A 27066-nucleotide genomic window follows, 5' to 3' on the forward strand; every position below is an offset into this window, starting at 1 on the left:
AATATTCGCTGAGTGAGCATTATTATAAAACCACGAAGGCCCCAAATACATAGTATTCTGGGTTTCTTTACCTGATTACATTTTTTCCTTCTTGGAAATAGGGAGCTAATCAATGGAAATGGTGAGAAAAATGAAAGGCATCATTTATAAAGATGAGAGGCCATGGACTGACTCAATGAAGAAACAAATAACTTAGCAATAAATGGAAGAAAAGCTTGTCAAGAACATCACAAGAAGAACATTCAGTTGGGAAAACATTATAATTAGCATCTTGGTACCATTAGCTGCTTTAATCCATTTCAATACATAATTAATAATTTTACATGCTTCAAACACATAAAATCATTAAAAAGGATTTTCCCTTTGGTTTACTTCCTGAAAGCTAACTTTTAAAGACTTTGTAAACAGTAAAAAAAAAAAAAAATCACTTACCAAGGATTAATATAAAATGCCAAAAGATAATCAGTCCAAAGACATGAGGGTAGCAGGGTTAAGAAAGCAAATATACTCCTACGCCTGTGAGCATTAATAGATAACAGATGTAAAGATGAAAAAGTGGCAAGAGTTAGTAATACAAACTGTGAACAGTAAATTACCTACTGGGATCAATTAAAATGACAAGCACGTTAATTACAATTAAATATTCCATTCTCTGAAATTTAAACGTGAGGACTTAAGTGCTATAATATTGCCAAAATCAGTTTTAGTCACATCTTATTGTAATCAGACATATTTCTTCCAACTTGGTTTGGGTCAATTAGCCTGCTATTCGGTGATTACGTTTCGCATTCAGTTAAATTCGGCTCTGAAATGCCTCATCCGTTATCTCGAGTCTTATTCTTGGGTATTACCCTTGCGATGCTTAAGCCTATTTTAAGAAATCTAACATTTGATAGCTAACAGCAGCTTGTGTATGGAATACAAATGGTTAGTTTGTGTATACTGATTTTGGTAAACAAGCTTTCAGGACACATTCTCATAAAACTGCACTGTTAGGTGCGACTTTCTATATTAAGTATAAATTAATATATCACTTCCAAAAAATAATCCTTAAAACAGAGGTATGGTATGACACCCATGTATCATTCATTTAAAATAAGTAGCTCATCAGCTGTCTAGTTTCTAATCTTTTTTTTTTTTTTTTTTTTTGCGGTATGCGGGTCTCTCACTGTTGTGGCCTAGTTTCTAATCTTATACTCAGTTGAGTGGGAGCAAAATTACTTAGCTTCACATTAACACTAATGCAGACTGTTAATTTTAAATGCCTGGTTTGAATCAAATTTCAGATATTTAGACCAATTTTAAAATAGAACATCTATTAATGCAGATTTTAAAATAGGCTATGGTTGTATCTATAGTTATTCTGAGAATTAGGGGAAAAATGATGTCACCTTGTCACTCCAGTTATTACAAATATCCCCTGAGATATGTCTTCTCATATAACAAGAAAATGCCAGTGTTGGCAAAACTGTCTTTGCCCAGAGCTGCAAGAGAATTTTCTTAATTTTATAGAAATGTCCTGAAATGAATTCTCTTTTGCCTCAGTTCTCCCATAAATGTTCTCTCATAAATTCCGTAAATTGTGACCAGTTGTGTAGTTAGTCAATACGTAGCTCTCCTGAGTCACAGGTATAATGGGATCAATTCCTAGATGGGCCCCTCATCACTGCTCTATGACTGGGCCTTTCTTAAGGGTAGGCCAGGCAAGAAACAAACATCAGTGAGTCAGCCTCTTAATCTTGGAAAAGGTGTTAATTACATTTGAACAAACCTAGAAATGTTTTCTAACTTTTTACCAGCAAGAGTTTATGGGTTTCTCTTGACAGTTGAATTAATCAGATTTGAATAGCAAAATTAATCAGATTTGAATAGCAAAAATAATTTGAATAGCAAAATGGAATTTTGTTCTGGTTGAACTTTTCGACTAGTACAACATATTTTCTGGTTAAAGAGAATCCTATTTCACCTAGATTTTTCACCTAGAGTGGATCTCAACTAGTGTCCCACTTAGGGAAGTAGAATTTACAGTTTAAATAAGGCCATTCCTCCCTCATTAATTCCGCGGCTAAAGTTTCCTGTCTCTACGTATTTATTTCTGTCAGAGTAACCATTTGGGGGGAGTTAGGAAAACAGAAAAAAAAATCACTTACTGAGGATCAACATGAAATGTATATATTTAAATGTGCTTTGCATGGTTGCTTGTGAAAGAAACAAACTGGATCACGTAAGCAGTGCTGGCTTCATATTAAGTGGTTAGTTAATCAGCAATTTTGTTGGGTATTAATTGCTCTGTATATTAATTAATATATTAATATATATGTTAATTCCCATGGATCGCTGTTAGGTATAACATCAACAAATTCAATCTCTTGACAATGCTTTCTTAATTCTCAGAATACATCCTCCCTCCTTAATACTCAAGCATAAAGAAACATGAGGCTATGTTTCTCAGGGAACTTTCTTAGCTTTGATATTTATCTGCCTGTAAGTGTAAGACCTGAGAGCCCTGGGCTGTATGCTTCTGCTTGATTTTTGAACAGAATGGGTAGCTCATACCCCCGGGCACTGAAATGTGAGTTTTAAATAGAGACGCTGCTCTGTCTCCCACTGCTTCCCTGGAGTCTCCCCTCCTGCCTTCAACCACACTTGTTCCACGAGGCTCCTGTATTATTAACCCTTCTTCAGCCCAGTTGTGGGCAACTTGTACAACTGCATCAGTCCTTTGTGTAATATAGTGAATACCCAGCAGACTACCTCATTTTCTCTCCTTCTTACCTGAATTAAACGTATATATACTAATATGCTCTGTGAAGTAGATGTCACCTTGAAGTCTACTATCACCGAAATTATGAAAGGATAATCAGGCAAAACCTTCTATCGCCCAAAGATAGTACAATCAAGTTGAGAGCACACATAGCATAGGTAAGCCATCTAGAGACTTGTTCTGAAACAATACTCACCAGTTGTATGGAAGCTTTCCATCCCGCTCTAAGGATGCAAAATTGACAAAAGTCCCTGCTCCACACTCCCTGTTGGAAAGGAACCACAAGATCAAGGTTAGTGCTTCACAGAGCACTCTTTACCTTGACATGAGAGCCTTTAAGGGCTAATCATCACAGCATTAAATTTTAAAAAAGCTAATATAAGTTGCATATATTCCTCTTTCCGATACAATGCAATATAGAAAAATAAAACAATTTTTCACAAGGGCACACACACCCAAATCAAGTTATTTGAAGCCAGAAGGATTCCGTTCACAACACTTACCAAAGGGCGCTCATGATGCTAACATAAATCGTTGAACTATGTGGGGTAGAATATTTTTTACAAAGCCTTCAATAGTAAGGTATAGAAACTCTCCTAGATAGACTAAGGGTTTTCCATTTTTAGCAAATATTTTTTGTTTTTATAGCATTTTGATTTCCTCTCTGTAATGATAGTGGATCAAACTGGATTGTTTTCTTCCTTCAAAAATTTCCCCTCATGTTGTGATGCCCATACTATTCATCACTTGAGAGGAAAAGAGTGATACGTACTGAAATAGATTGGCTTTCGCAGAGTCAGTAGAAAATACTGTTAGTTTTTTTTCCCAGAAGTGGAGGAAAAAGGTCAATACAATTCTCATGCTTTCTCCACCTTTTGTTTAATATCATGCATAAATAGCATAGCTCACTGGGGTGCATACCTCTCATTTTTTCCCTCTATATGAAATTGATGGACTTATTCAGAATTGAAGCAGAGATTTTGACATTGGCATAATGTGCTAATTACTTCAGTTATCTGCCTGTTCTAACTTGAGTGTTCTAAGGATAACTTTCTTCCTTGAAAAATACACTAACAGGGACTTCCCTGGTGGCGCAGTGGTTAAGAATCCGCCTGCCAATGCAGGGGACACGGGTTAGATCTCTGGTCCGGGAAGATCCCACATGCCGCGGAGCAACTAAGCCCGTGCACCACAACTACTGAGCCTGAGCTCTAGAGCTTGCGAGCCACGACTACTGAAGCCCGCGCGCCTAGAGCCCGTGCTCCGCAACAAGAGAAGCCACCACAATGAGAAGCCCGCACACCGCAACAAAGAGTAGCCCCTGCTCGCCGCAACTAGAGAAAGCCCGCGCGCAGCAACGAAGACCCAAAGCAGCCAAATATAAATAAATAAATAAATTTATTAAAACACAAAAATACACTAACATTTCATTATTTTGTGCTGCATGTATTATAAATTAGATATCAATTAATTTTCCTGCGTCAGTTTCCTGTATATGGCATTTATTTTACTCTACCTTAAGGCTTCATAATCTGGGGTCCGAGGATAGAATTTAGGGCTCTATGAACATATGTGGGAAAAAAAGTACATCTTTATCTTCACAACTTGTAACTGAAATTTAACAATTATTTCAATTATTAAAGTAGGCAACAAGCCCCGATAACATCATCAGCACCTGTGAGATTTGCTAATAGAAACGGAAGATATTTTTCTACAATAGACCTGCTTCAGATGTTGCAATATTGTTCATCGTCATCACTCTGATGAAATTATGAGATTGCTTAGATACTCTACTAAATATTGTTATCTAATGTGTTAATAAAGAAGCATATAACACATTTGTTTTCTGAATACTTTGATTACCATATTTTCATATAATTAATTTCTTTTCTAATCCTATGTGTTTTATGTTATGCACTGAGAAAGAAAGCATTATTCTTGGAAGAAATCTACAGGCTTCATTAGACTGCCAGAGAGAATCATGCTCAAAAAATGTTAAGAATCTCTGCTCTAATGACCAGCTGGCTGAAGTAGAAGCACTTCTCCTAAATGTTTTGCTGTATGCATCACAAGGATGTTCCTGCAATAATGCCATCACAAATACCACTACTTCCATTTCTACTCTGTTACCACTCCTTCCACTGTTACTATTATGAGCTAACATTTATTGCATGCTTCCTATGACACTATGCTGTTACTGCAGTATTGCTCCTAACCGTCCACTAATGTGGGGTTGTTATCATTTTTTTTTTGTGTGTGGTACGCAGGCCTCTCACTGCTGTGGCGTCTCCCGTTGCGGAGCACAGGCTCCGGACGCACAGGTACAGCGGCCATGGCTCACGGGCCCAGCCGCTCCACGGCATGTGAGATCTTCCCGGACCGGGGCACGAACCCGTGTCCGCTGTATCGGCAGGCGGACTCTCAACCACTGCGCCACCAGGGAAGCCCTCATTTCTTTTTGATAAATGTTCTTTCCCGTGCTTCCAGGCTACCACAATCTTAGTTTTCCCTCCACTCCACTGGATGCCTTGTCAGTCTTTCTTTTTTGCCATTATCTTTTAGTTTCTCTCTGAAAATGTTAATATTAGATGGTGCTGATGGTCTCTTCTCTAATATACGCTTAATTCCCAGGCTTCATCCAGTCTACAGCTTTAATACCATTTGTATGCTAAGAACTCCCAAATGTATATCTTCAATCCAGACTTCTTTCCTGAACATCAGACTTTTATGTTCATCTGCCTACTCCACACCTGCACTTGCAGTCACCTCCCACTTAACATTTCTAAAACTGGGGTCTTGATGTTCCCCCAACTCTGAAATCCTCACCTAGAATCCTGTGTCAGTTGATGGCAACTCCATCCTTTCTGTTGGTAGGACCGAAAACCTTGGCGTCGTCCTTGACTCTTAATCATTTCCATTCCAAGCTCAATTTGCTAGCAAATCCTGTTAGTAAACTCCTCTATTTTCAAAATATATCCAGAAGAGGATCATTTCTTCTTACCTCCATTGCCACTACTCTGGATTGAACCAATATCATCTCTTGCCTGGATTAGCTGGCTCCCCCAGTTAATATACCCGCTTTTGCCTTTGCCTCAATACAGACTCTTTTCTACATGAATGTCAAAATGAAAATGTTAAAATAGAAGTCATATCTTCTACCCCAAATTTTGCAATGGCTGCCCTCTGTTCAGAATGAAAGTCAAAGTCCTGATAATGGCTTATGAAGCCCTATAGGACCTTACATCATCTCCCGCTATTCTTCCCTTCATTGCCTCTGCTTTAGCTACGCGAACCTCTTCCTTGAACCTGCTAGTCGTGCTTCTGCCTCAGGGCCTTTGCTCTGGCTGTTCCCTCTACTGGGCACACTCCTCCTCCAGATAATACATGACTAACTTCCTCACGTCCTTCAAGTCTTTTCTTAAATGTCACCATTTCAGTGAGGCCTACCTGCCTTCCAGGGCTCCTCTCATCCCCTTCATGCCTGAATGCTAATCTCCTTTACTCTATTGTTTTTTTCTTATCATCTGCTAATACACCACAGAATCTTCTTACTTTCATCTTTATTATTTCTTGTCTACCTCCTCAACGAGCATACAAGCTCTACGAAGGCAGAGATTTTTGTCTGTTTTTGATGCAGCCCATATCCCAAGCAACCAGGGGAGTCTGACACACAGCAGGTATCCATTAATATTTGTTAAATTAATGAATGAAGTTTCAGCGAACTGCACATGGTTGTGTTGGTTGTCAATTAGGATTTGACCCCAAGGAGTGTAATTTCAGAGGTTTATATTCTAGCCTCAGCGCTGTACCACCGCCCTCCCTATCCTCCTAAGATTTGTTCAAACACTAGCACTCAAGAAGCTTGATTTTTATATTCAGAGCTAATCCCTTTTCTCGAGTTTCATGGTATCCCATTTTTACCTCCTTTTTGCTACAGGTCAGTTTATACCTTTAAATATATTTACTCATGTATTTCCAGCTAGGTGCTAACTTCCTAGTGGACAGCTTGGATTTCTGATTTTTCTTTGATTGTGCTATCTAAGGCAGTGATTGACTCATTATCAGATGGATAAGTTTATTTATGAATAACTAAATGATAGAACTCTGAGAAAGGACAGATGTTAATTGACAATTCAGCAGGCTAGCATCGGGCAAATATAAATTTTATACAAATTTCCCAAATCCAGTAACACTCAACTAGGCAATAGTTTTTTATTTTTTTTTAAGAGAATTGATGGATTGTTTTGATAATATAGAGGATCACAGAAAGTACTTGCAAATGTGCTCTGATAAGAAGTGCATCAGTGGTCAAAGAAAATAGGGAATCAACAAAATCATAAATCAAAAGACTTTCCTAACTGCAAGCAAAATGAAACTGCCTGTAGCCCTGGGTAGGAACTAATAGGGGGACTTGAAGGGACCTAATCATAAACTCTAAAAATATTTTCTTCCTAAACAGCTTCAACAGAACTAATGAGGGAAGGGATTATTTTTCTTTCTTGTGGTCTCCATATATATTAACTCCTTTCATTAATTGTACTGAGTAGGCATAGATCTTTCTTTTACTCCAAAATATATTTGGAAGTATCCAAATATAATGAATGAATCCCAATGTATGGGCTACTTAAAATGACAAGATTGATAGTAAGAGGTCTGACTTTGTGTAAACAATCTTTTGCTTTACTATTTCAATGGTAATGTTCTCTGAAATAATATTGAAAAGTCTATTTAGAAAACACAAAATAGAAACTGAAAGCAAACTCACGGCTGTACAATTTAGGTCTGCAAAAGCCACACGTGTATGAGAAACAAAAATATTTTAAAGGCTGTGGGTGAAAGATGAGCAAAACACAACTTACCTTGCCATCTGCAGATGCTTTTTCCTAAGAATGATAAGGGTAATGAGCAGTAATCCAATCAACAGTGTGCTAAGGATGGCCAGCACGGAGATGACTACCACGTTGGGATTCATCTCTGTAACTAAAGAGAAAAGCCATACGTGTTCATTGTAGCTTCCATGACGTGGAAACTAACAGGACCATTCATTGTTTCTCATCTGACCTTAAGACTAACAAACTTATGATGATAACATCAACAGCAACAATGATGTTTCTCCAAGCCAGCAATGGCCTCTTCCCGGTCAACTCTTAACTAGTAAAGTAGATTGACAAATAGTGTTTGGGTGGCTGGAAGAATTGAGTCCATTTCAAAGGCCCATATTCAGGATGTTCTTATCAAAGGAAACTGTGAAATGTAAAGAATGCCTCTGCCATGGTTTGGGTTCACTTGAAAAAAATATCTAGAAGTCATTATCATGTATTATCACTGTTTAACATTTTCAAAAGCTTAGAGAGGGGGAGGCTCTTATTTTATGCCCATGACTTTAAAGTCAGAAAGCACAGCTGTATATTTCCCTCACAACTAATAATGTATATGAAAAAGGCATTAGCAAGCTGCCGTCTGCTGCAGCACTTGACACATCGCTAGCACTAGGCATTCTGACGATCTGTAACCATATGTTTCGAGGTTTTTCCATCTGTACAACTCAAGAGATCAAATTTATTAATAAGTTGTAGGGTCCTTAAGAACAGGGGTTGCTCTCATATACTAGGTCTTCTATGATCCATCTTCAATGGTACTTACGCATTGCCTACTTCACACAGTATCTGGAAGACCAAGATGTTAAAGGTGGGAATGTATACCAAATATTTTTATAAAACTCTTAAAAGTGGACCAGAGGAAAAGAGGAGATACCATCCTCTGCATTGGTCACAAAGTCACAGAACTGGCTGGCCTGTGCAATCTCTAAGGCTTTTGGTATCTTCCACGTTCCATTTGGGCCAGCTTGGCTCCAGTTTATGGGTAGAAGTACTTGAACAGAAAGAACATTAGACTCGTGGTCAGAAGAGACTGTTCAAGTTCGCTTGACTATTACCTGCCATTTGGGGAAGCTATTTTACCAGTCTCTTCTGGCCTCATTTTCCTCACTTGCAAGTACGCTTAATAATATCACCTGTTTCACTGGACTGCTGTACAGATGACAAGGAATCATGAACATTAAAGTATTTTTAGAAAATGTAAAAGGATGTCAAAATGAGAGACCATTAATATACTTTTCAGGTCCATTTTTGCCCTCACTTCTGAAAAAGCAAAAACTAAAAACAGAAAATAAAAAAGTCTATTCTAGTGGTCACTGGATGTAGTGGCAAAACATATTAATGCTATGTAAATGAAAACGAACCAGTAAAGGGATAATGTGATGGTAAGAGTGGTTTTATTACAGGCAGCTTCAGAGAGGGTCTCAGATTACAGAATTAGACTCAAGTAGGGAAGTAAAACAAATAATGTAACTCAGAAAAAAGAATAAGGAAATAGCATTATTCTGGACTTTTCATTAATATCTAATTTCCGCAATTATACTTTCTGCTTGATTGGAAATTTTTCTGCTTTGACCCAGTACTTTAGGTTCACCATTATTTGATCAGTGACAGCTAAAGGTCAAGGCTAGAATAGGTGCACCTGACCTGATTAGGGTACTGTGGGTACCACTGAAGAGGATGATGGGGGACGATGAAATTGATGATAACAACTAGCATTTAGACAGCATGTGCTAGAGCTTTATGTACTTTATTTCTAAGCCTGAAAACAACTCAACAAGGTACATATTATTATTCCAGTTTTACAGATGAAGAAACAAAGGTTCAGAGATAGTAAATATCTTGTCCTAAATCACATAACTAATAAGTGCAGTTAGGGATTGGAATTAAAGTCTCCCTGAAGTCAAAGCTTGGAATTTTTCAATGAAAGCTGAGTTTTATTTTTTAAAAAAGATGGATTATATATATTTAAAAAGAAAACGTAAGGAAAATCTGGAAAGATATAATTTCCAAAGACACCAGAGTCTACTAATGCCTGTAATTACCCATTGTTGAGACGGCTATGAATGTAGGGACACTGGGGCTGTCATGACTAAAGCTGGTGACACTACAGTTGTAGGCAGTGGCAGGAAGGAGGCTGGAGATGGTCACGACATGAGAAGAAACAGAAATCGGTTCCTGGAGATGCAGAAAACAAGATAAATGTTATGTTATCTTCATCTATTTTGGTTTTTAAATTATCAGTATTTTTCATAGTTGAGTAGGTAACGTGTGTGCACAGAGTAAAAAATTTAAAAAACCAAAAAGGAAGCAGTGAAAAATATTTCCTTCTTTCTGTACTTCCCATCTACCCAATTCTCTTCCATGGAAGCAGCCATTGTTGTCAGGTAGGTTAGTTTTCTTCCCATCTATATTTTATGGATGTATAAACATGAAAGAATATAGTTAAAAATGTAAGTGCTAACATAGTTTACGCATCATTCTGCTTATTTTTTATCTTGTTTCTCAGTACATTTTGGCACTCTTTCCATATTAGCACAGATAAAGCTATTTCATTTTAGGGGTTGCATAGAAATCCAGTGAAAGAACATACTTTATTTAACCAGTCCCCTATTAATAAATATTGAAGCAGTGTCTGATTTGTTGCTATTATTAACAATGCAACAATGAATATAACTTCACAATTATGGGAACATATGTATATGTACACACACTCATTTAATATATGTATGTATATATACACATATGCATTCATATACACAAAACCTGTGTGCATATGTGTGTGTATGTATGTATGAATATACATACATATACAACCACTCATATTCCTAGAAGTTGAATTGCTGGCTCAAAAAGTTATATATTTTTAATTTTGTAAGCTATTGACAAATTATCTTCCATAGACATTTTCCAAGGGACCCATCTACCATCAGTGTGTGACAATGCCTGTTTCCTTACATCTGTCCCTACACAACAAATTTGCAAACTTTTTGAGCTTTTCTAATCTTATTAGTGGAAGTTGTACCTTATTATAGTTTTATTTTGCATTTCTTTCACCATGAGTGAGCTTGATCATCTTTTTCTATGTTTAAGAACATTTTGTGTTTATTTTCTATGAAATATTTGTTTTGGTTTGTTGGTCTTTATCTTTTTCATTTGTAGTAGATCTTTGTATATGAAGAACACTATCCCCTTTGTCTGCATCCTCGGCTTTTAAATAGCATCCACCAAAGGCATAAAGACTTTGTGTTCTCCAAAACATTTAATATTAACTTATTCTTGAGCAGAAGAAGCTGTTAATTTGGTGTGCCAATGTCCAGACACTGATAAGTACAACTGCACAGTATAAAAACATGAGGCAGCATAATACTGTTTTTCAAAACAAGGATCTGAAAACAACTCTGCCTAAAGAGGTGAGAGCCATGAGCACAGATTTCCCACTCCCATCTCTTTCACGATCCCATAAAAGAATGATTCTAAGGAAAGTTTTTTGCTAACAGGACTCAGTTGTAGTAACCATTGTTTTCTTAAAGGGAGGCATTACTGTAGTTGCAGAGAAGAAAATTCACTACTGGCAGAGTAGCTATTTTCGAAAAGGATTCTTAGGATAGAAAAAAGATTCAGCTGTTCAGTACAGATCAAAAAGAGATACATTTGCAGAACAGACTATCAAAAGGGGAAAGAAATCGAATTATCTTAACACTCATATGAAAAGATTCGTACCCCCAGAAATCCTTTTTTCTTTTCAATCTCATGAACTGCATTATTTAAAAAACATCAATTATTCATGTTCATAGTATTAGTCTTTGCACTGTACTTTGTGACATCCCTCACAAATTTGCCCTTTTCCTTCCACGTCTGGCTGTAACATAGTTTTTTCGTTACCCCCCCCCCCCGCAGGTCCACTTCTCTCCTTCCATTCAATTTAACCCCGTGAAAAACTCAGTATTCATCGTATCTGCTATTTGTGATTCTAAAGCTTTAACGATCACCTCTCTCAGCGTTCACTTTCCCTAACAAAATCGTCCTCCTTACTAACTTCTTTTAAATTCTCTTGGTAGTATGACTCTCTCTTCTGGCACTTATATTTTATTTTAATTATTTCTACTCAAGTGAAATATCCACAATTAAATGAAAAACATTTTTTGAAGGCAAGTATTGATTCTGTGATTTGTGTCCCATACAATGCCTTTCTCATAAGCGGTAATTAGTTCATATTTGTTAAATTATATTTTATATGGCAGTGTCTTTATCCCTTCCATCAGTTTAATGGCTAATAAGAAGATGCCTCAATTTAACCTCAATATGACCTGGAGTGGCTAAGAACTGGGGACAAATGCAAGAGGGAGGAGATATGGGGACATATGTATATGTATAGCTGATTCACTTTGTTATACAGCAGAAACTAACATGCCATTGTAAAGCAATTATACTCCAATAAAGATGTTAAAAAACAAGATAAATACAAAGATGGAAATAAACTTTGTGATTTGGCAAGTTGGTTATGACAGATTTTGGGCTTGCTCTAAGAATAATTTTAAATTTCTATCACTGAAAACCAAAAGTGTACATGAAAATTTTCATTTTATATCATTCAAAGAAAGAGGAGATTTTCACTTTGCTTGGATAATGAGCCTTAATCAAAATTAACTCAGAAAAGGAAAATCCGAGCATACAGTACCTGGAGTTTTATATCCTGACTGGAGCCAACTTGTTGACAGAAGACTTCGAAGAAATCAGCTACTCCCTCTTCCACCCACAGCAAAGTCACCGAGGTCTGGGTTTTATTCACCGCAAAGAGTGATTTTGGAGGAGCTGGTTCTGAGCAAAGATAAGTTAAAAAAAATTAATTTAATATAAAATATTCTTCCTTCCTTCATTAATCAAAAGAAAAAAATAGGCAAAAAGTTCCAAATATGGGTAGTTAAGAGCACCATAAAGAGTGTATATTGCTTTCAAAATATGTCCTTTTACAAAGACGGTCATCTAACTTGCAAGGCAGAATATTTTGCATCTTTCATTTTATACTTCTCTTTTTGTAACACTTCTGTTTTCTACTTCAGCTTTATTATAGACATAATCTATTAATAGTTTTTGTGTCATCTACACTGGAGTTAGCACTGCCCATATGATACCGAATTTTCTGGGTGAGAAACAAAAATCTGTACTGAAAAGACTGAGAAAAACGAAAGTGGTGTGCTCCCTTCTTATGGGGAGATTCAGTCTGGTGCTGAGCCAAAAACCTGCCTTCCTTTCTCGGGAGACTATTGGGAATAATTTAGCCAGAGGAATGGCTTCTTGAAAATTTAGTCAAAATTAAGAGGGGTAAAGCTAAAGAGATAATATGATTTTTAAGGAAGAGGATTGATGGAAGAAGACTGGATGGTTGATAAAATGTTAGAGGACTGATTTCTTTATCTTATTCTTTTAGACATTTAATTTTGATCAATAAATTAATCCGTTAGTTAAGTAAACCATTCTATCTCTGCCCTTTCGTATGCCTTTCCAATAACTGAGTCACTGGACTTGTAGGCTTGATACCAATGCCTGTCTGTTCCCCAGTTCTAGGAGGTGGTCTGCTGTCTTGTTCCCAGTTGCTGAATCTCTCCTGGTCCCCTCCTTGCCGCCGTGTCCTTTGGGCATTGCCCTTCCCTCAAGTTCCTCCAGTACACAAAGTGCTATGCCTGAATCCAAGTTCTTAAGCCAGGGTCCCTCTTACCTGCTGTCAGATCTCCTTGACATTGCTTGTTTGGACAAACATCTTGCTGTCAGGTTCACATAATAGCATACTCTGCCCATCAGCATGTCCCTGACAGACAGCTCTCCACACTGTTTGCTTGTTACTTGGATTTCTTTTCATTATCTGCCTCACCCTTCCAAGTCTGTTCTACAGCTCCTGGTGTTTAGCAAAAAAGCCCTAGAAGCCATTTCACTCTTTCGACAAGTGATATGTCTTTGTGGGGGGAAGGTCTGGACCTTCTTTCTGGAATATCATCATCATGTCCAGAACCAAGAAGTTTGTCAGAATCATTCTTGACGTGATCTATTGCAGTAACCTAAACTTGTGTCCAACTGAAAAAGAAGCATTTTCCTTTCCAGAGGCAACCTGACAAAGTTGGGCACAAGAGTTGAAGGAGGAAATAAATGAGTTGGTCTTGGGCAAGTATAACTCACAATAGATGTCAGGACCCCTTTCTCATTTGCAATGAATTGTTCATTCCTCTAGACATTGTATTGTCTCGCTTGCCCTATGATGAAGACTGTTGAGGAGACACAGAAGTCTACTTCCACTTCTTACATCCTTCATAATTGTCACTGCTAATAGCATTATGAGTCAGAGACTAAGTCCTCCAGTGATTCTGACTCCTGCAGAACTTGGATCTTTGGAAGCAAGTGTGAGGTTGTCTGAGGCAGAGATAGATGATCTGTTAGGCTGAGCCTGGGCTATGTCTCTTTAAAAGATACACACTGTGGAATTTCTCCTCGGAGTGAGTTTCTTGGACTATGATTAGAATCCCTAGGACATCTATATATTTTTTCCTGATGGGTAGATAAAATCAGTTTAGTTATCTGATATGAACATTGCCCAGATCCTAATTTCTGGATCCAACTTTTTACATATTGATTTCTCATCACCTATCATCTGTTCTTACTCAAGTATCTCACTATTAACCTCAACTCCATAAGGTTAAAATGGAATGTGGAGTCCTTGCCTTTCCTCAAATCGGTTCTGCTTTCCACCTGCCCCTGATTCTGTCCTAAGCAGCATCATTATTTCAATGGTCTAAGATGACAATTTTGAAGCTCTCCTCTTGCTTCTCAGTCTCAGATTGCATTATCTTTTAATACTTCCTTTCATCTCTTCCTTTTATTTATTCCTTTTATTTTATTGTACATCCAGGCTTTTGCCATCACACGTAGCATTCATTACAACAGCCCCTTATTCCCTTTCCCTGCCTCTTACTTGATTCTTTCTTCGTTTTGCCAGCGATGGTTTAAAAGGTCTTATAACACCACTTTGCTCCAGTTAGATCCTATCTGTGCAATGATCTATTGTGATCAATGTCTATGGTGTCAAATCCAAATATGCCAAGTGTTAAATATTCTACGTACACTGGCCACTTGCTACTCATTGCCACCATCTCCCCCGCACAGACATGCTGCCCCGTAAAGCCAGTCTTCCCACTGACAATCACACAGGTATTACTCTATCTCAACTCATGTATTTCCCCTCAGTGTACTCTTTCTTCTCTTCTGATCATCTTAAAGAAAAAGTCTTACCTTCTCCTTGAAGCCTTATCTGATGACTGTCTCTTGACAGTCTCTATCCCTTCTCTGTCTGTCTGTCTCTACCCCTTCTCTGACCTTCTATTGCCCTTACCTATTTCCTGTGCGACCTATGTGAGTGAAGTCCTGATTCCACTGGGTCCTATTAGATTCTTTAAGAATGGCAGCCATGTGTTATAAATTATTTCATCTTTATTTTGAACTAGCCAAGTGTAGGGACTCAATGAATGTTATCTATTGACAGACTTAAAACATAAGTCAAGATTCATTAAACAGAGGTGTTAGGATTCAAGCATCAGGTAAGACCAGACAGGCACTGAGTTTTTATATTCTCTGCCTTTTTATAGTGATTATGTTTGTAAAAAGTCATCAGCTCTCAGTGGCAGGGTCAAGGACTGTTGTGAATCAGAAGTTTTCTCAGTGGCCCAAGAAATATGATTTAGATAATGGAGTAGGGATTTCTTTGTGTCTGGCTGAGAATGTGGACCTAGGTGAGAAGCAGATCCTCAGGAAAATCTCCAAAGGATCTGGGACCTCAAACAGCCATGTAACATTTGTTTTCCCTCAGGTGGTATATGAGGCAATAGATTATTCCAAGATCACTATACCCATTATCTCTGCATTCTTTTCTGAAAGATCTAATGCGTTTCAGTTCTGCATTGTGAATACAGACTCACAACTCATTCAGTTGATGAGTAACATTCACAAATCACCTGCTTGAAGACTTATGATCTTTGGATAGGTATGTTTTCCTAGATATATTAGGGAGAATTTCCACACTACTATTCCAAAGAAAATAAAGTTATCACAATATTTCATAAGTGGAGGTGTAATTAGATTGGGAGGGGCTTATAATTAAATTTCACTACTCAAGACATCATCTGCCCCAGGGAATGTATTAAAATATTGGAATTATATTGTGCAACACAGTAGCTACTAGCCGCATGTGGCTAGTCTTGAAATGTGGCTAGTCTGAATTGAGAGGTGCTGCATGAGTAAAATACAGATTAGATTTCAAAGACTTTAGTATGAAGAAAGAATAAAAATATCTCATTAATATTTCTTTACATTGATTACACGTTGGAATGGTACTACTTTGGATTTACTGGGTTAAATAAAGTATATTAAACTCAACTTCACCTATTTCTTTCTACTATTTTGTAATGCAACTACTAGAAAATTTAAAATTACATTTGTGGCTCTCACCATATTTGAATTGTATAGTACTGGGTTAGAACATTTCTTCCTGTTTGGTAGAGAAGTCTGGAAATTCTTGGCAGAAACTGGTCAGAGGGGTTCCCCTTCTGCTGTCTATCTCTTCTCATGAGAAGGCAAGGTCAGCTCAGCCTCATAGCTTAGGATGGCTTAGAGGTTCATGTTCTGCATCCTTAGAAACAAGACTAAAAGTGGTGAATGGCTAAATATTGTTTAGACAATTTCATATGGTGGGGAATACATTGACACACAAAAGCCTCTTGAGTGGTCTGTGTCTCTGTTATGGCCTGAATTGTGTTCCCTAAAATTCATGTGTGGAAGCCCTAAACCCCAGCACCTCAGAATGTGACTGTGATTGGAGATAGAGCCTTTCAAGAGGTGATTATGTTAAAATGAAGCTATCAGGGTGGGCCGTAATCCAATCTGGCTGGTGTCCTTGTCAGAAGAGGATGTTTAAGCATACAAAGAGGCACCAGGAATGAATGGGTTCAGACAAAGGACCATGTGAGGACACAGCTAGAAGGTGGCCATCTGCAAGCCAGTGAGAGAGGCCTCAGAAGAAACCAAACCTGCCAACACCTTGATCTTGGACTTCCAGCCTCCAGAAATGTGAGAAAATACACTTCGGCTGTTTAAGCCCCACGGCCTGTGGTATTTTGTTTTGGCAGCCCTAGCAAACTAATATGGTCTCTTACTGCTCAAAATATCAAATTCCATGTAGTTCATAAAGGAGAGAGACATGAAGCCTTTTTAAATTTTGTTAAATGAGCCTTAATTTAATGTATACAAAACACTTTATATAATATAAAGAGTCATGTACGTATTAGTTACAGAACAGCTTCTGATTATCATTTTCTATCTCCCTAAATGACATTTTACATTTCTTCAAAATTCCCCCTGCTCCATAATGTCAGATGTCCTTTTGTTTAAAATAATTTCAGAATCCATGATATTTGATATGAGAACCTATGGATGTGAAGAAAGGAGATAGACATACTATTTTGACAAAATGGGATATAGATACAGGGTTGTTTGCCTTTAAATATGCTAATCATTGCAAGTGTTATACTCAACTATTTGGTCCTCTCCTTCTCTTCTCTCCCCCTCAGTGCCCCTCCTACTTGTGTTGGGGATCCAACCTAATTTTATAAGAAAATCAAGTACTATGCATAGAACGTGGACTGAATGGAAAGCTGTAACGCTATCTCTACCATTTAATTTAGGATGGATTATGAGAAGCTCACGGTGCTGCCCAGGATCTCCGGGAAGTGAAGGTGACATTGGGTGAAGTGTGAGCGAGTATTTGATTCACATTCTCTGCTCTGGCAGCAAAGCTCTTCCTTTCCCTGGGAATTCCAAAGGGAGTCAGGTGTAATATTCAGCCTTGGAGCAGAAGGGAATGTATTTAATGCCTAAAATCCATCTTTCTCTGACAGTTATTACATTGTTCCTTATTTTAATGTGACCCATTAGTTTAGCTGGTGATAGAATTATGTTAATGAGGCTAAGGTTAAATCCATAAAAGCTTACTGGTTTTATTCCATTTGTATTTCATACCTTTAAACTTGGTAAGTCGTTTTACAAATGTGTGACATTGATGATAAGGAGAATTCAATAGAAAAACATTGTAAAAAATGATTGACATGGCAAAATCTATTTTTAATCCTCAGCCTGACTGACAGCAATTTGTTAGTATCCTTTTCACACACAAAAGCTGGTCTTTAACATCTGTATTAGAGTAAGTCTTTTAAATCGATTTTTATTTTCCTCATCTCAAGCCACAGAACGTATATTCAACTTGGCCAAAGAAAACATCTGTGACTTAAGCAGTGTAAGCTGCATAAATTACCTTCAACTTGGTCAAAAACAGCATCTGCAGAAAAGCACTCTTTGAAAAGAAAAAATAACCCCAAAAACCCTAAGGGTGAGTTAAGATTGATATGCCATGAAATTAAGAAGAGGAAAATGTATATTAAACAACAGTCACCTTCGTTAGGTCTGAAGTTTATTAGGCCTATTCTCTTACCGACTTTGGGAGATTCTTTTCCTCCATACACTTAATAAGTAATTAGAACATTTAAAATAACACTGGGGAATATAAAAATATTCAGGCAAATACTTAGCAATAAATTACAATTAGGCCCTTTTCATATACAGAACATAGAAATTTCTTAGGAATTAGAAATACCTGTCATTTTCATTACATTTTAAAGAAATTCTTTATAGCTTAATGATTGCAAGTGTAATATCCTTTTCTGCGAATCATTGGGTAAGTTATGGTATTACCAGCTCAAGTAATTTCTGAAGATTAGTAGAATTTTTCAGAGAAATCTCTCTTTGAACTTAGTTTAAAACAAAATATCTGGGGGCTTCCCTGGTGGCACAGTGGTTGAGAGTCCGCCTGCCGATGCTAGGGGACACGGGTTCGTGCCCCGGTCCGGGAAGATCCCACATGCTGCGGAGCGGCTGGGCCCGTGAGCCACGGCCGCTGAGCCTGCGCGTCCGGAGCCTGTGCTCCGCAATGGCAGAGGCCACAACAGTGAGAGGTCTGCGTACCACAAAACAAACAAACAAAAACAAAATATCTGACTTCCTCCTTTGTTGGTTCCAGGAATATGGGTTTTTGTTTGGCGTTTTTATTAGTTAGGACTTAGATATTGCACAATTCTTAGAAAAAGTAGCTACTCTTACTGTATCATCAGCCTTGTTGCCTTTACTCTGAACTCAGTTATGAACTAAATCCTAAAACTGGAAGAAACATTAAAGATCATTTAGTCCAGACCCTCATTTTGTAGAAGAGGCAGCTGAAAGTTCCTTTGCCCAGAAGACCAACTTTTCCAGAGTGGGCACTTGCTTGAGTATTTAAATCAGAGGCAGACATCATGATCATTGCCATATTAGTCCAACATCCAGATTCTCTAAATATATCCAAGGGCAACAAGCAAAACATGCAAGTCACTTTACGGTGGGCGGGAGAAACGATTTTAGGGAAGTGCTGAAATTGTGTGGCATGGCCATGGGCAGTTGGCAAATTGCAGTGACACTCAGAAAACCACTGCAGTGAGAAATGGGGGAGATATATATTGAGGACAGGTATCGGTTAGTCTTGGCCCCAGGAATGGAGCCATGGAACAGTGACATGCCTGGCAGCCTAACCCAGAAAAAAATGCTTGCATGGGGCTGCTGGCCATCAGGAATGTATAAGAATAGTAGCACAGCAGTTACGATCCTCTGCAGACCTAAGGAAATTGCATGTGTTTATAAGAGGTCAACGGATGAGAACTTTCACAAGCTTCCATCATCAATCCCTCCTACTCATACACCCCCTTAATGCCCATAGACTCTGTCATTTATCGTCTTACTACAGATCCACCCACCCTAAGGCCACCCCCTCCAATGGCACCCTTGGTCCCATCTCCTTTGGCCCATTTAAGGACCAACAAATCTCACTTCTCACCCCAACAAATCTCACCTCTAACTATCCTGCATCATCAATTTCCCCTGCTCTGTTGAATCATTCTGATTAGCTCAATGGCAAACTGTTTCCACCCACTTAAAGGCAAGGAAAAACAAAACAAAATACAAACTTGGATCCTTTTATCCTCAGCTACTGCCCATTTTCTCACCTTTTTACAGTCTTACCTCCGCAAAAGTTTAATTCCAGCTGTCTTCAGTTTTTCTGCTTTTGTTATCTTTTTTCCCTCACTCACCACTCCACCCAAATGCCTTCTCTGCAAATCACCAATGACTTCTGGGTTGCTAAGATCAGTGATCAATTCTCATTTGTCATCTAACTTATCAACAAACTTGACATGTTGATCACTGTCTATTCACTCAGGTAAGTACTTTCTTTGCTTGGCTCTTAGGACATCAGATTTTTTTTTTTTTTTTTTTTGCGGTACGTGGGCCTCTCACTGTTGTGGCCTCTCCCGTTGCGGAGCGCAGGCTCCGGACGCACAGGCCCAGCGGCCATTGGCTCACGGGCCCAGCCGCTCCGCGGCATGTGGGATCTTCCCGGACCGGGGCACAAACCCACGTCCCCTGCATTGGCAGGCGGACTCTCAACCACTGCGCCACCAGGAAAGCCCTAGGACATCACATTTTATGTGCTTCTTCTTACTTCACTGACCACTTTTTCTCAGGCTCCTTTGCTGGTTTTCCCTCACCACTTCCACTCTTAAAAGTTGGGGTGCCTAGGGCTTAGTTCTTGGGTAGCATTCTTTTTTCATTACTTGTTCCCTGATAACCTCATCAAGTCTGTTTTCTGTCTACCCTCATATTTATATTTCCAGTGCTGAAATCCCCAGAACCCAAGCTCCTTTCTCCAACTGCCTACTCAGTAACTGTTCTTTATTGTTTAATAGGCACCTTCAAATGTTGACATATCCCAAACCGAACTTCCGACCTTTCCCCCCAAACCTGCCTCCCCCATAATCTTCCTCAACTCAATAAATTGCACCTTTGTCCTTCCAATTTCTCAGACCCCAGAACTTGTCATTTCCCTAGACCTCTTTCATTCATTCATAGACAACACCTAAATCTATCAGTAGATTCTCTCAGCCCCACCTTCCAAATAAACTTTGAATCTGATCACTTTTCATCACGCTGGTGGAAGCAAGTATAAGCTTGTATCTGGATAGACGCTACAGCCTCCTAACCCTAAGGAGGAGGGTGATCATGTAAGTTATCAAAAGTGTCCAGTTGGAATCCTTTTGGGAGGAAAGGTATTGCTAAAGAAGATGACTAGCTTTTACCTGATCCATAACAGACCTAAACTGGTACCTGAAGCAACTGGGATGAAAGGTCATCTTATCTAACTGGTCTCCTGCTTTTACCCTCACCCATGTGATCCCTGGAACTGGTCAGGTCATGTCACTCCTCTGCTTGAACCATCCAGGGGAACGTCATCTCTCTCTGGTTAAACCCTGCACGATTTGTTCCCTTGCTACCTTTCTGCCTTCTAAGTTACTCTTCTTTGTCTCTATTCCACGTCAGTGACACTGCCTTCTCAACTTTTCCTTGAACTTTCCAAGCGCAGCGCTGCTTCTTGAACTTTGCATCTGTGGTTCCTTCTGCCTACAGACTCTCCTCCCAGCTACCTGCTCGGCATCTGCAGCTCCCTCAGGATTCGGCTGAAATAGCACCTTCACAGTGAAGCTTCCTCTATCCCCATCCCTACAAAAACTGCATCCCCACCTGCACCACAGAACTCTTCCTGCTTCATTTTTCTCCATAACACTTATCACCATTTGGCATCCTTATATTTATGCTTGTTTCTTTTTCTCCACTAGAAGGAGGATAGAAATTTCTGTCAGCTTTGTTCATTTCTGTATCCTCAGCACCTAGATTAGTGGGAAGCACATAATAAATGTTAAATAAAGATTTGTTGACTGATAGGATAAGTTAATTTTTAAAAACTATAGTACCTTGGTTATTTTATTATCTTCTTTCTAATTGACTGGTGGTATATATATGTTGTACTTGGTAAATTTTTGCCAGCCATCACAGTCATATTATTACCCAAATTAATAGAATACCTGCGTAAAGTGTGTTTATATATATATAAATTATGTTAAATGTAAATATATATAAATAAAGGATATACACACTTTCTTTCCTTTATCATTTCCTCCCTCTCTTCAATCCATTCATTCGTTCATCTTCCTTTCCTCTCTCTGTGCTACATTGACACAAATTTATTCACCTTCTTATTGAACTCATTTTTGTTTGTTTGTTTTGGTGGTGGGTAAGGGGAATAACAAGTTAGTCACTTACCGGGAGAGGATTCAAGGAAAGGGATGGGTGGCTAGGGAGAGGAACTTTAGACTTCAGTTTGCCATGAATCACAACACTTAACTCAGTTCATACCAAAAATGAGAACTGCATATATCCAAGTAACTATTTCCCAAAATTGTACACTCAATGACTTCAACATAAGAATTAAACAAATTTTCTCAACTGACAGAGAGACCAGGAAGGGCGGTACCTTGTAATGGCTGGGCTTTTATATAGTCAGAAATTACATTTCATCAAAATGGATATAATTATTTGTAAGCTACTAAAATTTGATGTGTGAGTGTGCATGAGAGAGAGAGAGAGAGAGAGAGAGAGAGAGAGAGAGAGAGAGTTAGAGAAGAGAGCAGATTCTAATATCCCCCCAATTCCTAACATCTGTATCTATCGTCAAATTATGTTTTAAAGATTTCTCATCTATATAAAAACTTTCATGGCGGAGATTAAGGAAATCAAGGCAATTTCACAATGCTCAAATTCCCAAACAGGAACAGAAAGCCACAGGAATGGGTGTGAGGCTCCTTCCTGCTCTGTTAAATGCGTTCATAGAAAAATGAAGTTTTTAGAAAAAAAATACACCCCAAATCCAGGAAGACATAAGCCAGCAGATGGATTAAAAAGTACTGTTTCTAGATCCAGGCTCAACAGATTTCTCTAGGTTTCAACTTGCCCAAATGAGGACATTGCACTAAATTATCTCCAAATCTCTCCCAGAACTAAAGTTATCTGAGTCCTTATCTTGAACCTGCCTGAGCAGGTTGGTGGTCAGGATAAAGCAGACCTTTGACAACAGTGGTGTACACATTCTGTTTTTCGCCTTTCTCTGACTTTATTGGCTGTTCCTTCCATGTCTCTCTTGCTAACTCCTCTCCCTCTGCTCAGTCTCTAAATGCTAGAGCGGTTCTTCTTGGCTAGACCCAGGGCTCCTCTCCTCTGTTTCTACTTAGTACTTGATGATCTTATCCAGACACCCCCAAATTTATGTTTCCAGCCTAGAATTCTCCCCTGATCTCCAGACACATATATCAACAGTCTCTTTACTTGAAAACTGCACTTGGATGTCCTTTTGATTTTTTATGTCTGAGGAAGAATCCTTGACTCTCAGCTTTCCTCCAGCTTCCTCCTCTTCTAGTTTTTCTAGTCCTTTCAATCTCAGTAAATTTTACCACCCACAACCCTAGTTGCTCAAGAGCAAAGCCTAAGAGACATTCTTAATTTCTCTTTCTCTCATTTGCTGTTTCACCCCATCAGAAAATTCTGGAGACACAACCTCCAAAACAGCTCCTGAATTCTGCCCAGTTTTCTCCATCTCCATTATTACCATTTCAGTCAAAGTTACCATCATTTCCCACAGCACTGATTTTAATTAGAATGCTGTTTTTAAGGCTAATGATAAATAATCCCTTAATTGGTCTCCCTACCTTTACTGTTGACCCCCAAATCCTTTCTCCCTTGAGCAACTGGAAGGCTTATTTTAAATATGTCAGATTATTTATGTTAAATTCTCTAAATGGCTTCAAATGTGCAATTTCAAAATAAAATCTCAACTCCATGCCCCGCAAGTCCCATATAATCTGACTTCTCCTGTTCTTTCTGCCTACGTGCTCTTCCTCAACCTTTTCACGGATGATCCTTGCTATTCAGATCTCTTCTCGTTGCTTACTCAGAGAAAGCTTTTACTTCAAAGCCATCTGCATCATACTACCCTATTTTAATGCTCTGTAAAGCACTTATGACCATCTCTCCCTTCACTAGATCGTAAGCTCCTTGTGAACAGAAAATGAACGTAACTTTTTGGGTTTATTATGATAGGAAGTCTGGCATCTGAGCAGTGCTTAGAAGTTTCTCAGCATATATTTGTTAAATAAATTAATGAATGGATATTCTATTACCATAGATCTATTTTATGAATCTCATTCTTATTTCTTTCTCATTCTTGATTCTTTTCCTCACTCCTTCGTCCCCCCCCCTTTTTTTTAGGTTGGAAAACTGATTGTACGATGCAAGCTTATCAAATCCTCCTAAAGTTTCTCCAGAGTTCCAGGTAGATTCACCAAGACTAGAAGTTACAACTGGTTGCTCGTTGAAGCCGCGGTTGTATGCAGACCAACGAGCTCTTGTAAAATGACAAGTCTTAGTGCAGATTTGATTGACATTTTTGTTAACTGCCAAAGTGAGCTGTCATCACGTACCACCATAGTACCATGAAACTGCTGGCAGCCTAAGATTCTTAATGGGATGACTGGCTCAAAGCCTTGCAAACGGCACCACTAATGGCACATATCTTCTCTGGGTGTCTGTTGATGACATAATAATTGAAAAATTTTGGCAACTGTTTTGAGAGCTTTCTACCCTTGTACATGCCATCTTGGATTAATTTATGTTGTTCTGGATTTCTGGTTTCTTTCTCCAGATGTAGATCCTGTCCTCCATGACAGCAAGTAGAGCCATTCCAAAGAGATCTCTATACAGAGAAATTAAACTCAGGGTTGGTTCAACAGTGTTCCTCCTAGGTTAAAGATGGCATTCTGATTTAAACAAGCACTGAAAATCTGGGTGCCAAAGCTGTATTTTTCTGTAAAGTAGAATTAATTTGACTTTTATGTATACTTACTGAATGCTGTATAGAAACATAAAAATGGCAAGAATGAATGTTTTGTGAAAAAAATTGCAGTTCAGTTCTTACTAAAGCAAAATGTTTCACTTCTCTGAAAGCTGAAACTTGTTTTGGTTAAATATTAACTGTAATACTAATTTCAGCTTCGAGGTCTATAGTTTCAATTCCATTCAACAAATATCTATTAAGCATCTACAGCAGACAAGGTAGTGTGTGTTATAGAAAATTGAAAGAGCTTATAAAACACAATAATGTCATTAGTAGGATGGAAAATAGACCTTTAGACAAATGGATAAAAAGTAGGGTTATTTCATTTTCAGGGGAAAAAAAAGGGCTAAGGACAGGCACATTATATAAAGATTGTCTTGTTTTCAGAGAGGAACAGGATAGAGGTAATATTCTGTCTGATATTAAGATACCAACGTGGAAAAGCTTATCAATTCTAAGGGTAATGATTCACTAGAAATAATTGCTGTGGGAACGTGTCTTCCCTATTTGAAAAGTTCAAAGGAACTTTAAAAAAATATTTATTTTTATTTTATATCTTTTATTGGCTGTGCTGGGTCTCCGTTGCTGCGTGCAGGCTTTCTCTAGTTGCGGTGAGCAGGGCTACTCTTCGTTGTGGTGCATGGGCTTCTCATTGCAGTGGCTTCTCTTGTTGCAGAGCACGGGCTCTAGGCATGCAACCTGTGGGCTCAGCAGTTGTAGCTCTCGGGCTCTAGAGTGTAGGCTCAGTAGTTGTGGTGCACGGGCTTAGTTGCTCTGCAGCATGTGGGATCTTCCTGGACCAGGGCTCGAACCTGTGTCCCCTGCATTGGCAGGCGGATTCTTAACCACTGCACCACCAGGGAAGCTCTCAAAGGAACTTCCTAAACTGGTTTAGGCAGTCCTGTTTGTTAATGGGGAGACATGGAGACTCAAAACCTCATGATAAGTTTGGGAAATTATGACAGTTTTCTTACTCACATTCCTATTTGTTTGAGTGTAATTGTCCCAGTTCATGACTTTAACCCATATTCCTGAGGCTTCACGGATCATCCATAATGTCGCATAAAAATGACAGCAAAACACACAATAGGCCACTGAATACTACTTTGGTAAGACGACTTCTGAACTTGTACTTTAAGGGAGACCAACAAACCAGATAAGTTGGAGGAAGCATCTAGAAACCCGAGAAACACTCATGGTTGCTTCTGCTCATAAAGCTTGGGAAAAGAAAGTCTTGGGGAACACGGGCATGATCTTCAAGTAATTCCAGTTACCTGGAAACAAGTTTTGAACTAACATTCATACAGAGAACAAAATCAGAGTTGGAATGGTTGGAATCAGGTGATTTTTTTGTCTTAATAAATAGATCGTGCAATGTTGGAAGCTGGTGATCTCCACATTCCTGGAATTCAAGTATAGACTGCTAGGGAAAAGCAGATTGTGTGCAGTGCATGAAAGAACTCTACTCATGATTCTCAGTAGGAGTAGTACCGCCCCCTTGAGGGTGCTTGGAAATTTGCAGAAATGTTTTTAGTAGTCACATGGAGGAAGTTAACCATACTTCGGTGGGCAGGGCTCAGAAATACTAGATGTCCTGCAAAAATCAAGAAAGTTCCAAAGAGAAAAATTGTCCCATGTCCCACGTTCCACATGAATTTATAACTTTGCATCAGAATAAATCCACTATAAATATAAGTGCAAGTACTTTATCATGCAATTAATATTGGAAAAAAATTTAATGTTATGTAAAATAATTTTGAAGAAAGTTGCCATGAAGAAGGACACAAATGGAATTAAGATGTTATTTAAAAACTATTCAACACCATACACAAAAATAAACTCAAAATGGATCAAAGACCTAAATGTAAGGCTGGACACTATAAAACTCTTAGAGGAAAACATAGGCAGAACACTCTTTTACATAAATCACAGCAATATCTTTTTTTAGTCCACTTCCTAGAGTAATTTAAAAAAACAAAACAAAAATAAACAAATGGGATCTAATTAACCTTAAAAGCTTTTGCACAGTAAAGGAAACCATAAACAAAATGGAAAGACAACCCACAGAATGAGGGAAAATATTTGCAAATGAAGCAACCCACAGGGATTAATCTCCAAAATATACAAACAGCTCATGCAGCTCAATATCAAAAAAAAAAAAAAAAAAACCCAATCCAAAAATGGGCAGAAGATCTAAACAGACACTTCTCTAAAGAAGACATACAGATGGCCAAAAAGCACATGAAAAGATGCTCAACATCACTAATTATCAGAAAAACGCAAATCAAAACTACAATGAAGTATCACCTCACACCAGTTAGAATGGGCATCATCAAAAAGTCTAAAAACAATAAATACTGGAGAGGGTGTGGAGAAAAAGAAACACTCCTACACTGTTGGTGGGAATGTAAATTGGTGTAGCCACTATGGAGAGCAGTATGGAGGTTCCTTAAAAAACTAAAATAGAGCTACCATGTGATCCAGCAATTCCACTCCTGGGTATATATCAGAGAAAACCATAATTC

At 38.4% G+C, this 27066-nt stretch overlaps 1 protein-coding gene across 3 annotated transcripts in view; it reads right to left on the reverse strand.

The window, feature by feature from the left end:
- The window catches only part of PTPRO (protein tyrosine phosphatase receptor type O), a 128076-nt gene that overhangs the window by 37415 nt on the left and 63595 nt on the right, over window positions 1-27066 (reverse strand). The window contains exons 13-17 of one of the 3 annotated variants that reach the window (XM_027129518.1): window positions 12323-12462; window positions 9687-9819; window positions 7624-7744; window positions 2961-3029; window positions 433-516 (exon numbers count right to left, since the gene is read on the reverse strand). In XM_027129518.1, coding sequence (XP_026985319.1) covers window positions 433-516; window positions 2961-3029; window positions 7624-7744; window positions 9687-9819; window positions 12323-12462 — 547 coding nt within the window. Of the gene's footprint in view, window positions 1-432; window positions 517-2960; window positions 3030-7623; window positions 7745-9686; window positions 9820-12322; window positions 12672-27066 lie in introns of those variants that run through there. The other 2 variants (XM_027129519.1, XM_027129520.1) reach the window with 2 other exon arrangements.

The sequence above is a fragment of the Aethalodelphis obliquidens genome, unplaced genomic scaffold (assembly GCF_003676395.1).
Source record: "Aethalodelphis obliquidens isolate GAN/ISIS:26980383/991018 unplaced genomic scaffold, ASM367639v1 scaffold36, whole genome shotgun sequence".
Classification (NCBI taxonomy): domain Eukaryota; kingdom Metazoa; phylum Chordata; class Mammalia; order Artiodactyla; family Delphinidae; genus Aethalodelphis; species Aethalodelphis obliquidens.